The sequence below is a fragment of the Vidua chalybeata genome, chromosome 1 (assembly GCF_026979565.1).
Source record: "Vidua chalybeata isolate OUT-0048 chromosome 1, bVidCha1 merged haplotype, whole genome shotgun sequence".
In the NCBI taxonomy this organism is placed as follows: domain Eukaryota; kingdom Metazoa; phylum Chordata; class Aves; order Passeriformes; family Viduidae; genus Vidua; species Vidua chalybeata.
This window is the reverse complement of record NC_071530.1, coordinates 106756553-106772146: the sequence shown is the minus strand read 5'-3', so window position 1 is coordinate 106772146 and position 15594 is coordinate 106756553. Positions and strand designations below refer to the sequence as shown.

At 39.6% G+C, this 15594-nt stretch overlaps 1 protein-coding gene across 4 annotated transcripts in view; it reads left to right on the top strand.

The window, feature by feature from the left end:
* Positions 1-15594, top strand: part of OSBPL1A (oxysterol binding protein like 1A) — a 76074-nt gene that overhangs the window by 37221 nt on the left and 23259 nt on the right. For all 4 annotated transcript variants that reach the window (XM_053962484.1, XM_053962499.1, XM_053962491.1 and 1 more), the window contains exon 17: positions 9616-9778. In XM_053962484.1, coding sequence (XP_053818459.1) covers positions 9616-9778 — 163 coding nt within the window. The remainder of the gene's footprint in view (positions 1-9615; positions 9779-15594) is intronic.

Sequence of the window (15594 nt, the reverse complement as noted above, 5' to 3'; positions counted from 1 at the left end):
TCAGAGTCATCCCTAAGAAGGGGCAATCTTCTTAATGCTCCAAGTCCTTCTAAAATCTGAAGTAGAAGTGGGATTTTTGCATTGGTCTTTGAAGTCTGATTTTTTAATACTGGAAATGTGTGAAGAACGTGTTCTGGGCTATAGCAGAAACAGCAAAGAATGCTTTCCAAGGTGGATTTTATTTGGAGATAAGAACTCAGCATTGCATTGTAAAACTCACTGTTGATTTCTGGCCTATGTAACATTTTTTCACTTCAATTTGGTTAGTGTCCAAAATGAAATAAAAACTAGCAAGTGAGACATCTGAATTTTTCAGAAATGCAGAACAACTGTACAGGCATGCATGTTTGTTTTGGAATTTCTTCTTAAAAAACCTGTCAGTTAGACTTCATGAATGATGAATAATTAACAAGATTCCCAATGCAGGGCTGGTAGAACAGACAGCCAGCTTCAGAAGTGTTAATTTTTTTAATAGGAAGCTGTTTTCACTCTGAGTCAACAACTGAGTCCAGCAGCACTAGTAAGCCAGTAAGAGCCAACAAAAAACATGGCAAAAAATGACATTTGCTTCAAAAGAGAAAACATTGCATGCATTTGCCATAATCCAGTTGGGAAGAAGTGTGGGGGAGAGATTACAAAGGGGTCGATCAAAGTAATCAGTGGTGTATATGGAAGAATACTTAAGGGAAGTAGTTAGATCAAAACTGCCTTAAGATCTATTTTCAAAACAATCCTTAAGAATAAAAAGAAAATGCTTCCTGAATGCAATCTTAAGAACCCTTACATCTTAAAATCTGGTCTCTCTGTGAGACTAGGAGACTTCAAAGATGTCCAGTCCTTCAAAGGGAGAAGACAAAAAATTGTCCCTACTGGATCTGAAAGCATGCAGCAGTATGCTGGTCTGGTTCTGTTGGCACCAATATAATAGATCAGCTTCAATGAGGCCTTTAGTTTAAGGAAAGTTGCTTGTGGCATATGCCTCTCAGAACATAAATGCTTAAACTTACTGGGGCAGCAAAATATCCTTGGGGCGTGGTTTTTCTCTGGTAATCTTGTAGGTCTGCAACTCAAAACATGCTTCCCAAATGTGTGCATCGCTGCAGATGTCATTGACTCCCAGCTTGTTTTGGCATTAGTATTGGCAAGAGTGAATAGCAGCAATATTTCATTTCAGCATTACTCAGAACAGAAACAATACTTCACAGAAAATGACAAAATCAGAAGGCTTTTTCTTTGAAGTCCTGATATTTGACTAATCAGTATTATAGTACTGGAACTCAAGTAGGGACAGAATGGGCTCTGGAGACTGGCAACTTCTGCAGCTCTCAAACCTAAGTAGACCTCATGACATTTTATCAGATTATAGTTAAATTGTTAAAGTAAAATTGGAAAAACAAATACATTTGAGAGGAAAACTTGGAATTGCCATTGAGTCTCACTTTAGAAACATGCCAGAAAGAGCTTTTTTTAGGGCTTGACTGTGCAGAAACACTTTGAAGAAAGCAGTTTCTCTGATAGAAAAGCTTAAATCCAAGATTTTAGGCCAAAACCAGCCTTCTAATCAGCAAGTAGTCTTTGCAGTTTGCTCATGTGCTCTTAGACAGGCTCCTGGCTGGGAACTGTGACATTCTCCACTGGTAAAAATTGCAGTGCTTCAGCAGCCTCTGAATAAACAGACTTTGACATAGCCAAATGTGGAAACAGGAGAGGGGAAGGAAGGCAGCAAGGTCCGTGTTGAGGAGGAAGTGTTAGTGCCTTAGGAGGGAAAGGTGGGAGGCAAACAGTCCTTGTCCCTAGCATGTGGCTAGTTCAGAAACTGTTATTCCCAGCAATCTTGAATGATGAATTTTTATATTAGACATGTACGCTGGGAGAAGGGTGCTGCGTGCTCTCAGCATCTCCAGCTTTTCTCTTGAAAAACAGTTCTCTTACAGCCTAAATATCTGCCCGAGTTCACATGATCCTGCCAAAGTAAGAGTTCCTTCAGTGTGGATGATGGATTTGCTCTTGCTTCTACTGGTGCTTTTGCTGTATTTTTCTAAGTTTTATGATCATACCTGATCCTTTCCTTCATTAGCAGAATTTAATTATATTAATAACTCAAATATAGGGAGATACTACAACTTTGTGTTCAGAAGAATGAAATGTAGCTGTTCCAAATCAGCCCTGCTAAACTTGTCCTCTTGAACTTTGATGTGGATGTTTGTGGTTGACTAACAATGAACTCTTGTGTTCGTCTGGGGAATGACTGAGGCAGTCGTATGACTTGTTCTACAAAGTCTTTGCTTTCTTCTATAGATTTTGGGTTGGGATGTAAGAGACCAGATTGCCAGGACTTTAAGATGGTATGTATGGGGTTTGGTTGTGTGTATGTGGGTCTTTCAGCCTTTGTACAAAAAGAAACTGTATTGATGATGTTTTCTGTATATGGGAATGAAAGCAAGCCAGCTGTTATGTTTGCCCTCCAAGTGTGTTTTCTCTTTTGAATGTGACAATCTCAGTAAGATGTGGTACTCTGATGCTGTAGAGTCAGTTGGCTGAACTTCGGAAATGAAGACTGATGCTGTCTTGTGATACAGTAAATAACCATTTGCCTATCACCAGTGAGCTCAGTTTACCTCCTAGATTAAGTGATCACATCATGTTTTGCTTTTCAGTAGTTGCAGTAGCAGTAGTTCAAGTCACTTTCACTTTCCAAATATGCTGGGTTTGGGTCTGATAGATCTCTGAAGCCGGGTAACTGACAGGCTTATGGCACAGAGAGAAGGAAAACCTGTGCTAGAAGTAATGGCTGAAGTAAATCATGACCTATTTTGGATCAGTCCTCTGTTCCCTGGGATGAGCCAAGGCTATGATGGAGTTTACAGAAGCTAGTTTACTCCAGCAAATTAAGAGTTAGGATGCAAGACTTTAACATATGTTTACATAGCAGACATTTGTCACAAGTCCCTTGTGCTTGATGGTGCTGGGGAGTAGTGAATCAGCAAGAGGTTCTGTGTAGAAGGGCTTGTGTGTAAACAGATCAGAACTCTGAAAGTTTTGTGTAAAATATTTACATGCTTTAGGAATCTGGGGATGTCTTCATGAAATTGATTGCATCTGTTTGGGAACACTTTGTTGTTGCTTTAGTGTGTGCTGTCACACTTGCAGTTTTTTGATGTGCCATAGGACTATTCATAAATCACTCATTCCTTTATCTAGTGCCTCAAATACCTGAGGCATACCTGCAAAGAAACTAGAACTGTTCTGAAACTAGAACTGTTCCTGCTTTTTGGGGGAGGAAGGTGAAGAGAAAAGCATGATTATACATATTCATATCATATCCTGATGTGTGCTTAATGGGAGTTAAGTCCCATGAGAAGAGGTAAAAATCAATCCTTTTCTAAAATTTATTTTCTTTCTTGGAAGCATCCTGTATTGAAGTTCAAGTATTGTTAAAACTATGAGAACTTCTGGAGTGAGTTCTCTTTGAGAGCAACTGGTTTCAATTTTCACTTCAGTAGCAGCTTAAGCAGCAATTTGCTACTATTCCAGGTAGCAGAAAGTCTTAACAGCACTTCTCATAGAAGTCTATCCTGTAGAACTAGTGCTGCAGTAGCATGCTTTGAAGTTAGCTAGCAAAATATATAGAACTGTTCCATTTCTAAACAGATACACCTCGAGGAAAATACTCAGTTTTAATATTTCTTCCTTTGTTCAAGACACCGAGGCAGGCCTGGCTCTTTATAAAACTTTTTAGTTCTCATTCTACATTAATAAATTTACTCAGCACTAGTTCAAACTGGACATCACAAAGGACTGGCTTATGCAAGAAGGCACTAGCAATAGGGACTCTATTGTACTAACAGCAAAATTACAACTGTGCAAGCTTGTTAGAATAGACAAACTGTGTGCCTATCAAACTCTGCATCAAGGTTGTGGTTTCCACTCTTTGCCTCACATTTTTTGGTAGAGGTTTTCATTTGGTATGAAAATCACAGAATGGACAGAGTTCTCGCTTTGGATTTCTAATGTTTCTGTAGTGTAATGTGTTACAGTGCAGTGCAGTTAAGTTCTGTCTTTCAGTATAGTATGTCTTGGAGTAGCTGACCCTGGAAACCATCAGCTTCATATGAATAGATGTAGTGTGAAACAAATGGCAGGTTTGATTTGCTTTACTTTATTTACAAAAAGCATCAGGAGATGTTCACATAAAAATGCCAGTTCTACTATAGCAGTGTTTTTTTTAATTCCTTGGTTATGAATTAATTTCCAGACAGGTGTTAGACTAGCCCCTACCTTCCAGCTGAGAACTTGCACCTCATTTCTGTGCTTTGTGGCAAATATCTCATTAGAAATGACATTTTTGGGAGGATGGAATTTCTGTGGCAGTTGGACAAAGACATTCATTTTGAAAACCAAACCCTCCCTTCTGAGTCGTCAGAGATGTTGGTGAGGCGGTGTCACGGGCAGCTCTCCTGTGCTCAGCTTACTGCAGAGCAGGGTTGGTATGCAGTGTTGTGACACTCCAGCACAGTCTGCCTTCAGATCCCCTCATGGTTTCTCTGTGAAAGAGGAGGCACTTCCTTTCAGCACAACTCTGAAGTCTATGTGTTTGGGCAGTCATTCCTAACGCTGAATTGAGTGCTTGAAAATAAAATTCAGCTAAATCACACTGTGGTGTTGTGAAGTCTGTCTTTTCTCAGTCAGTCCAGGAGAAGTAGGATCTAAGGTATGCTGTCTTTTAATTTACTCTTCTAATGTTGAAAGCATGTAGCACTGCATATTATTGAGGTGTCTGTATTTGTTCTATGCCTTGCTCACTATATGTTGGGTTTAGTGTTTATTTGCAGCTGCAGTAGCATGTTGCTGAGATGATCATTTATTAGCTAGGCATAGAGTGGTGTGAGCCTTTCCTACCCCACAGAAGTGCCACTGTTGTTGTGCATTAATTTAAATTAAAGCCATCCAGCACCAAACAAAGCAAGTATTTTGTGTATTGTACTAAGATGTCTTCAGGATGGACAGAGAGGCTTTGGTTACAGGCTGTGCTGATATAGTTCTAGACTTCAGCCTTTAAAACAGAAAAAAGGGGATAAAAAAGAGTGGTTTGGTGCTTGTTACTGGTCTCCCACCTACCTAAGGAAGACTGAGGGTACAGAATGGAGTGGGACTAGTGTTAAGCTTTTTATATTTTTGAATAGACATATGAAGTTTCTGCCAGTAGTACACAATGAAGAAATTAACTTAAACCATGTTCTTGTGCTTAGCGGGATTTGAGATAACATGGAGAGGCAATAGGAGTATCTGCAAATAGTTTGTTACTTTCCTTTAAGAAAAGAAAGAGAAGTCTGATTGCTAAAAAAACTCACTTCTACTATTTAAACTTACAATGTGATGTTCATAGCACCACATTTTGCAGTAGCATTTACAGGAATATTAAAGGAAGCTGTTGGAAGCAGATTTCTAGTCAATTAAACCAAAAGTGAAACTGGTTGCCAGACCGTGGATATCAAACATCTTCAGCTGGAGAAGTATGTTTTTAAAAGTGGATTGTTGTACTGACCTAGATACACTGACAGAGAACCACCAAGACTTCAGTCTGAGGTTATAGCTGTGTCTATAGCTGTAAGGATAATGATGGAGTGATTGTTTACTTCTGTGAGACACAGGTAGATAGCTTCCATCAGAAACAGTAAATCTGAAGTTTGACTGTAATACCATTCTCTTTAGAGATGGAAGCAGGACTGATCTAAAGTGTCATTGTCTAATGGTGTGAGCGCAAGCCCCGCTTTATTGGTAACTATTTGCTGTTGTTCAGAACAGCTCCTGACAAGAATAGGGTAGGAGGCCTGGCCAGTTGGGCATTGGGAACTCAGCTGGCCTCGTGCCGGGTTCACTTGAGTACTCGGTGCCACTTTCTACATAAAGCTCAGAGGAAAGCTTATAATGCTGCTGGTGGCGTGGGCATTGTGGGCACCAGTTATAGGGATCTAATAGGTGGCAGCCATTCCATAGTTGGAAGATGAGGAGCTGAACCCAGTAAGATTTGCCATCTGTCTCTTTCTCAGCTCAGGCACCACCATGAAAGGTACAGAAACCACAGCTGTATTACAACCTGTGCCTTACTCAGGCTGTCAATAAAATTATTATTCCAATACTTCCTTTTGCTCAGACTGGATTTCCAGAACCGTGTGTAAGCAGGTATCTGCATCATTTTGGTGTGATATTCACTACATTACATAATATTTCGGTTCATAAAATGATTTCGTATTCAGCTGATGCAACTTCAAAAAATCAGGTGATACTTTGCTGAAAAATACTGGTCTCTCTGCATCCAGTTTAATAGACTGAAATGCTTCTCAACTTTATGTTCTTCTTCCTGCTTATTACATGAATCCTACACTTTTTGTGTTAATAAAAAATTTTAAAACTAGTCTGAAAGTTCCTTCTGTAATCTTACAGATGTTTTTGTGCTGGGACACTGAAGAAAAACACAGTGGGGAAGAAACAACTTTTGCAAAAGGAATAAAACTGAAATGCCATCTCCAAAAAGGGTGGTGGAGTAGCAAAGTAGATGGACTAATTCACCTCAGAATCCTGTTAATTGACCATGTCTTGTGAATGAGAAATAGAGCATGGCAAAATTATGCAAAATGGCAGTCTGCTGTGTACATTTTGGGAAAGCCTATCACTCAGTTGGTCAATTACATTGTTCAATAAACTTACACTCTGAAAGCAACACCGATCTGCCTGCAGTGTTTCATGTTAAACTGGGAAGAGACTGTGTGTGATTCTGAGAAAACAAAGCAACAACATCCTCCCTTTACATTCAATTTACTGCAAGTAGGTTTTAGGAGGTGAACCTCATCACCTTGACTTTTATTATTGACAAAATGGAAGTTTATCTTAAAGTTGCTTTGTGTTAAAAAAAAAACCCTGCTTATTTCAAGCAAGGTTCTTTCTCCTGTATTGTTGAGTACGTCAGGGTTGTACTTGAGCACATGTTGAGCTTTATCTCTCCCAGCGTTGCTTCTCTACGGGCTAAATCAATAAAATAAGGGTAGTAGAACCATTTAAAAAATCTTTTTTCATTCTCATGTTAACGCTGTGAAACTGTTTTGGTGCTTGAGGATGTGGTGTTGTTGCAGTGTTTCCTGACAAGGGCCCTCAAGGAATGACTAGTGTAGAGGTGCCAGGCTGTAGAGATTGGTAGGGCAATCTCTGGACTCTGTCTAAATGTGTATGTCCATCCCATAACCTCCATACTGTTGAAAAAAATGCTATATTATAACTGTCCATCTAAAGCCCCTAGATATTGATTAAGGTTGCTTTAAATCCAGTTTATTCAGTTATGAATAAATATCCCAACAGTTGTAAGCAACAAACTTAAGTGGGTTTTCTTTATTTTTAGCTTCTGGCTAGTGTTGAGTTGCTTATGGAAGCGATTAAAAGCTTTAGGTTTTTGTTACCTACTGGTGTATAATTGCTGTACTAGTAAGTGTCTGGCAACGAGGAGGTCTGGGAGTACACAGGAAACTGAACCTTACTGTAAAGCTGGAAATTGATTTTACAAAAAGGGAATTTATTCGTAGTATACCTTCTGCAATTTTGAATAGCTCTACATTAAGATAGGACATAGGAACCTTAAGGTCAAGAAAATACTTTCTTGGAGCAGGCGTGGTCTTAGGCCTGTGTGTGTTGTTGCTTCTTTAGTCACACAACTGTGACTAAAGGATGCTGAAAAGGTCCATCTGGGTTTTTAGATTGTTTCAATTTTCCTTCTATTTGCTGTAAGTTTTAGATAAATATTTAAATCACTCAAATCACTTACGAAAGCATTAGAGCATAATAGCATCTAATTCAATTCTGCAAAAACAGTATTATTGCAAATAGCATTTTCATAACTGATATTACTTTGCTGTTTAATAAGAATGAAAATTACCATTTTATTTCCAGTCCTCTATCCTCTCTGTATTAGGAGAGCAAAATACTGATGCAGTTTCTCTAAGCAGGTGGTTCCATAACTATTTGACAGCATACCAAATGTATTTAGCAGAAACTGCCTAATAGCAGATCTTTTGCAGTGGCATGTCTGATTTGTATGAAACATTGCAGTAATTGGCTTCATTGGTACTGTCAGAGTGAACTTTAAATGAAAGTGACAGTAACTAGTCCAGACTTTTTTCATTTTGTTCAGAGTAAAACTATTAGACAGTAAGTGACTTACTGGTTTTTCTGCTTTCAATTAGCAACCCAATTTTATACTCTTTTAATTATCATTTAATTGGATTCCCCCCTTGCACTCAGAGCCTGGCAGCCAAAACAGCTGATTTAGTATTTGGCACAACTGAGGGGGTGAAAATTTCTTCTATAAATCTTTCCTTAGAGGATATGTTTCCATCAGCATAGAAGCTCTTTTCTGGAAGTGGCAAATATCTCCTTACTAGCTCCTTTTGTGCCCAGCTCTGAATCCACTGTTTGAGAAGTGGTTATAACTGAGGGGGCTGGAGCCTCCAAAGTAAAGCTTTAATGTAAACTGTAACCAGAGAGGACATACGAACAGTTCTTAAATTAGATTCAAAAAGGTAATGTTGGTATATGTGTAAGTTGTCCCTGTAACTGTTCCAAGAGATTAATTGTCATGTCCTTGCATGTTCTTAGTGGAGGGGGAATTAGTGTTGTAAACTGACCTTTGAGACTAAACTAGAGGACAAGGCAGGGGTTGGGGATGCTTTTAAAAAGCGACTGGAAGGGAGAAAGGGAAAGAATAGATGGTTTAGGGACTGAAGGAGAGGTAGCACACTGAAGCCTTGTTGGGCTGGGAGAAGTGGCCATTTCTGAGCCTTCTGAGAGTCACAGCCCTCTCCCCTCTGTTGGCAGACAGAGGAGGCATCAGCAAAAAAAAAAAAAAAAGAGGAAATAGGAAGGACATGTTGCTTTCCCATTACTAGTACTGAGCTCAAAACGTGGATAACATCATCTGCTCTGGAGCTCATTGCATGTGTGGGTTTTAAAAAAGGTCCACTATCTGGAGGCTGGGCTTCTCTTTTTGTTAACTTCTGGCTCCTTGGTACACTGTTCAGGGAGTTCAGAGGGAGGGCTGTTTATATCAACGTTAAATCAGTTACCAGAGGAATCTTTTTTAACCTCCTCCTGTAATCTGTAGGGTTAAATGTTTTCAGCTCATAGTTCAGTTGCAGTTATTTGTAGCTGGCATTCACATTTGCTCTGTAATTCAATTTAGATGATGCTGCTCGGCCTAAATTGGAGCAGACTAGTAGAAGGAAGTTGGTGCGTGTAGAAACTGATCACTGACTCTGTAGTTAAGGTCATCCAAGTAGAGCTGTAAATATTTCCCCTCAGTTTTAAGGTATAATTATCTGACTTGAATTCACTCACGGAATTGTGATTGATGCTGTTAGATCTTACGTGTCAGATTTTTCAGCTACTAAAAATGCTGACTAACATCCTTATTGTCATCACACAAGTACTGTAATATTCTCATTAATCCATGTGGTTTCAGTTCCAGCTGTTTGCTAGTTATTTATTCATTAGAGTCTATTTTCTGAATAGCTTCCAGCTACACATTCTTCAGAGAGATGAGATTTTATTCATACATGTATCTACTTATAGGTGAGGAATTTGAAACTGGAGCATGAGCAGGAGAAAAACAAGATCTTGTCAGAAGCATTAGAGACACTCGCTACTGAACACCATGAACTAGAGCAGTCTCTGGTTAAGGGATCTCCGCCTCTCAGCATCCTCAGTGAAGAGCAGTTCTATGATGCTGTTTCAGGTAAGTGGTGATGTCCAGAATGTGAGTGTGTAGACATGTGTGTAGTGAATGCCTTGGGGGCAGGTAGGGTGGGTGAAGAAGGTGGGAGTAGTCTAACTTCAAGTGAAATCTCTGCCTTTCTAACAGGGACCTAATTTTAGGAGTAAGCTTGGTGTATTTTATGAGCAGGGCTGTAAAAATTTGCCAGAGCTCACCTGCAGAATTGTATTGTTTCACCTCAGCGTGACCAAAGGTTAGAAAACCACAGGACAGAAATGAAAGGTCTGATTGCTTGGGAGTCTACACCCTTTTTTTAGAATAGCAAAACATAAGGCTCGTATTTTGGGAGAGGTAACTATATCTTGTAGCCTTCTGACTTGCTTTGTCTGTTGTGGTGTGTGCTTTTTCCTTTGTTTTGTTGTTAAGATCAGACTATAAAAATCCCTAGTTTTTCGAGATAATGATGTGAAGACAGGCTTGTTCTATTTCAATTCTGTATACCTGAAGTGTTAAACATGAAAGAAAAGGATGAATCAAAATCCTGCATGCATTTCTTAAATGTCTTCTCTTTCCTTATCTGTTCTTCAGTTTAGTATCTTTCATAATTTCATAAGCAGAACATGCCAGTAATGGTTTTGGAAGATTCTGAACTGCCTGAAATGATTGCAACATGCATTTTTGTATAGGGAGGCTGTACATGGTGCATGCAGCTCAGCAGTAGCTCTAAGTGGGTGATCCAGCAGCACACACCTGTCTACAACTACAAAGGATCTGGAAAAGCTTGAGGGTGAACATAATCTAACTGTAGTAGACAATTGGGTTGTGAAGGCAAACTTCACTAGCAAGGATGGGGTTACTTTTTCTGTGAACTGAACTGTCTGATGCTTCTGACAGATGAGAAAAGCAGTGTTCCCAGACTCCTTGGTAAGTGTTCTGCAGTGAGAAACTTAAGCCGCGAAAAAACAGGCAAAGGAAGTCTATGCACAGGAACACAGTGAATCAACTTTGTGAAGGAGACTTTGCTGTTTGGCACAGCAGCAAATTTATCAAGCCTTCAAGTAGAAGAGACTGAGGAACACTAAAACAGGTTCTTCCTCTGGAACCAAAGATTCTGCTGAAAGGCCTCAGGCTCTTGTGATTGTCAACAAAGGAGAGAATTGTTCTTTATCTGATGCTGTTGGAATGTAGTCTCTCCAGCTGGGCTTGCCTTGTGCATATGAGAGAATATTAAGCTTTAAAGAGCTGCTAGTTGACACATCTCATAACTGACCTGATCTCTAAATACTGTTGAATGAAAGTGTCCAAAGCCACCTCTCCTGTTTTCCAGAGGTGGTAGTTTTGTCCTTGCAAGCTACAAACAAATCGTATGGAGTGGATTTGTAAAATTGTGAAACTTACTGAGTGCATATGTATACAAACATACTTAAGAAAACCCAAACGTGATTTCTTTCTCCTTTGGGAGAAGTTACTTGACATAATTCATCTTAATTGCATTTTAAATAATTTTCTGGGACAGACTTACTTTCTTGGCTGTCCGTCAATTTAATCAGACTGGTGTTAGATTCTCTTCTCTAGGTTGTTCATATTTAGTGCTTTGCAGAGATTAAGGTCCTTTCTGTCTCTGGAGGGGGCGGGGATAGGGAGGTGGCTAGAAAAAGGGAAATGTGATGTATTTTCCTGACTGCTGAATACATGTTACCACTTTCACTTTAAGCATAAAAGGAATGAGTTTTTTGTTGGTATGGTTTGAGGAGAATCTAAATTACTACAACTGTCTGCAAAGCTTTTGCTTAACCTGATTTGCAAATTGACAGTGTTAAATTATATTGATTTTGGACAAATAGCCATATTAATGAATTACCTTTCAAAGTTGTATAGGAGATTGAGCAAACACCAATGTGTTTTAACAGGGTGATATAACAAGTTATAATGTCTGTTGGTAGGAAAATGCCATGACTTAGAGTATTTTTTCTATCAGGATGCTATCTTTTTCTGCTTGCAGCTCTATGAATTTTTAAATCCCTGCTGTAGGAGTGAGTTTAGAAGTGAGAGTGTTGCATAAGTAGGCTTGCACTTTGAGCTGAAGAATTGTTAGTTTTGACTTGACAGGTTGAAAGAAGATGCCACTGCTGCTTTTTTTTTTTTAATAATTTTTTAAATACATTTTTGTTTACTCTCAACAGAAGTATCACTAATGGGACAATTCAGAGCAATTTTCAAGCAGTTTTTTGAGGAAAAAGTGTATCAAAAAGGATGTATGCAGTGCAGCAACTACTTGTCCCCATTTGCCATGCTCTGGTTCACATTGTAGAACGATCTGATTGCTCCTGAATGAAGCTGAATCAGAAGATACAGTCCACTTCCTATTGGACACTCAGTCCATGGCAGCAGAGTAAGAGCAGATCTGAAGAGAACAGCACTAGAAATGTATCTGGTTTGATTGTCAAGTCCTCAGCACCATCTGTTCCTCTTGCAAATCTGCTCCAGCCTGAGCCATGCTACCTGCTAGTGTTGGCATAGACTGAATTGTTCACTGTTGAAGTCTGTGGTGTGTGGTTCTGTTTGTAGAAATTGTGGCCAGAGTTACAGAAATATCCTTTTCCTTTTCCAAAACTGGAGTGAGGAAAATGTTTGCAATGTGGTAAGATTACTTACTGAAGTTGGAGTTTATTTTCTGAAGTCTCCTTTCTTCTTATCTGTAAGTGATATGCTGTTGTCAGTACTTTTTGACTGTTGCAGTAATTCATAAATCCCTGCAAAGAGAGAGAAATTAAAGGAAGAACCTACAGAAAAATGCAAATTATTTGTCTTACCAAAGCACAGTATCCAGTGTTAAGAAGAGCAAAGTTAAGGGTGTTATTAATCTGAGCTCTCATAGCCATAGGTCAGTTAACAGCACTTCCCGGTGCGCTGATCCGCTCATCACGGGAATGGTGGAAATGTGTAATTAAACTCCATACCACACAGAGTGCTGCAGCTCTCACTTTCAGGATTGAATGCTTAACATGTGTCAAACTCTTCTATGTTTAAAGCAGAGTGGGGTGGAACAGGGGGGCTCTGGGGAAGGGAAGAAGCGCTGAACAAGTAGCAAAATTTAAAAAGACCAATGCCATCTCCTAGAGAGTTGAAGTTATTAGCTTTGATTAATACAGACCTGAGGAGCATATGAAAATGGAATAGGAGTGCAGAGAATGTCCACAGTGCTGAAAAATAGCTAAGCAGGTCAAGAATTAAAGGGTAAAGGTACTTGATTTTTGCCTTTCAGATCTAAGATTCCCTTCTCATATGCAAATTGTTCACCCAGTTTGGGAAGAGTTTAGATCTTCCTTTGTTTTTCTCTTTTAAACAGGTTTTATCTGAGAGGTGGAGGCTTTTCTGCAAACAGGATTTTTGTGTGTGTTGAGAGGGTTATTGATGGCTTTGCATAGATGCAATCTTGCAAAAAAAGCAGTTATTTAGCTACAGGAATATTTAAGTACACTGAAGCTAACCTATCATAGTACAGCTTCTGCTGGTATCTACCACTACTGGGTGCTGTGTTTATAAATAACTCTCCTAAATGCTACAATAAGTAGCAGACTACATCCGTTGCTTTTGCTTGCTTCCTAGTTTGTCTCCAGTAATCAGATCACTTAAAAGTAAAAATGGTACAAAAAACATACAAACCTCTTGCCCTTCCTTCCATGTTTAGAGTAGTTTGTCAAGTGGCTTTTTTTGAATGTGTACCAAAAATACTTCATAGCCTCTGTGAGAACACTGCTGCCTGTCACTTCTTGCCTTTAATAGAGTTAAAAGAATGAACTCAGGTGTCTCAGAGGGATGGGAAACACCTGGTCAGAACTGAAACCTAACAGTGCCAATGGTTAAACACTATATTTCTCAGGTTTATTTCTCAATCAAAAACATTGGCCAGACTTTTCTATCTGCATCTGAAGACTTACCAGTTGTAGCAATAGGAAATGAGGTCCCTTGAGTTAAGTTTCTGTCATTGCTTCTGCTGTTTCCTTGTGCTCTCCCACTCTTGCAAAATGTAGCTGGTGTTTGTACTGTTACTCTTCCAGATTTCATGGGCTGGAGAGCTTCCTAGTCAGCCTGGTCTTGTCTCAGACATCACTTTAAAATTTTGGCTTCTGAACAAGGACTCTTATTCCTTCTCCCCCCTCCTCAGCCCACAACCCCCTAAGTTCAATTAAAAAAAAAAACCCTTCATTTTCTTCTAGTCATCTGTTTGACAGCTGCTCTGTAGAAACTTGTGAATATAAATCTTTTTTTGCAGTGACGGGGGAGTATGCAAATCTTAATTCAGAAAAGAGTTCGCTGCAAGTGCACAAGGAAAAGCTCAGTTTGAGTTGCCTGTTGATCTGTGCTCACAATACAATACTAGGCTTGTTCACTCCAACACCCTAACAATCTTTCAAGGCTTGCTAAGTTCTTTGGGTTAAAGGAGGTAGCTGAGGTTAAGGGATTGGAGACTGAGATCTTTTGTGGCAGGAGCTGTTGTCAGTGTACTTTCTCTGTTTCTCAGGAAAATGGGTGAGGTTTCTCTAGGGAGCAATTTCTTACAACAGTTACAACACAAACAGTGTTTCATTCTTCTACTGTTTCTTCTTGTAGAGCATGGTCTTCTTGCATTAGGTAAGGCACATGCCCTGGGGAAGGCTGCATGGTCAGTGTCTGCAGCTCTGGAGAGGTTTGCAGGTGTGGAGTTCAGTCCAGCAGAATCCTCTCTTGGCAGTATAAGGCCAGTATGAGGAGAACCGAACGTGTGTTGTATTTAAAAATCTTTGTTATACCAAGAAGCATATCCAGGAGTGGCAGGCAGTTCTGGTGAAGCTTATCTGCTCTTGCCTTTCTGCTCTGGAGTCCTGGGTCTGTTGCAGAAACTCAGATTGAAGGAATTTGCACACTATGACTCTTGTCTGAAAGCAAGACAGTCCTGGGTGGTACAAGAGAAGAAAGGACCCTACAGGAGCCAGACTTCCCTTTATGTTACTGGGTTGGCTTCATGCTTTTCTTGTCATGATAACTGTTAGCACAGTTGAGCAGCTCTTTCAAAAGAGGTGGAATACATACCTCAAGGAGCTTTATATCTTGTTGTGTGGTCAGGAAGCTGAAGCCCAAGTTGTGTTACACTCCTAGAGTGTCTCTTCCTCTGCAGTATTTGGATGTGCAGGAAAACTCTGTTTTCCTGGCTACCTGGGTTTAGGATCTCTGGACAAATCTGTATTTTATGTAACAAACTTGTCACAAGTAAAAATGCTTTTCCTTACCCTACTTGTTAAATATAGTACCTACCAAACTAATGCTTTGATATGTTATGTCATAACTTGGCACAGAACTAGACTGACAAATTTGGGGAAAATTGTGAGAAGATTCTCTGGAGTGCCAGTCCACTTCTTTAACATATCCTGAGCACCAGCTGGCAGTTCTTTTCATTCCCTAGCAACTGGCTAAATTTCAGTACTGTCTTGATGAGGATAGGCATGGATGTTTTAAATGAAAGGTCTCCATTATGATTCTAGATCTCTCTCTCTAGAAGGGATGGAGACACTGTGACATAGCCCATGCATTTATCAGGATTCTGTCCTGTACCTGACCCTTATGTAATCTGGATGTGGTAGAAAGTCCTCCTATCTGTCTATATATATATGTATGTATGTATGTATATGCACACACCCTTTAGCAGAGCAATATACAATTTACGTGTTCTGGAGAAGCTACTGGCATAGCTTTTTAAAGACAAAACAAGAAAGCACCTGGCAGTAGGCAGCTGTGATATTCTTTTGGACTCTGAGATATTCTTTTGGACTCTGCTACTTCAGCAGATTTTGATTACT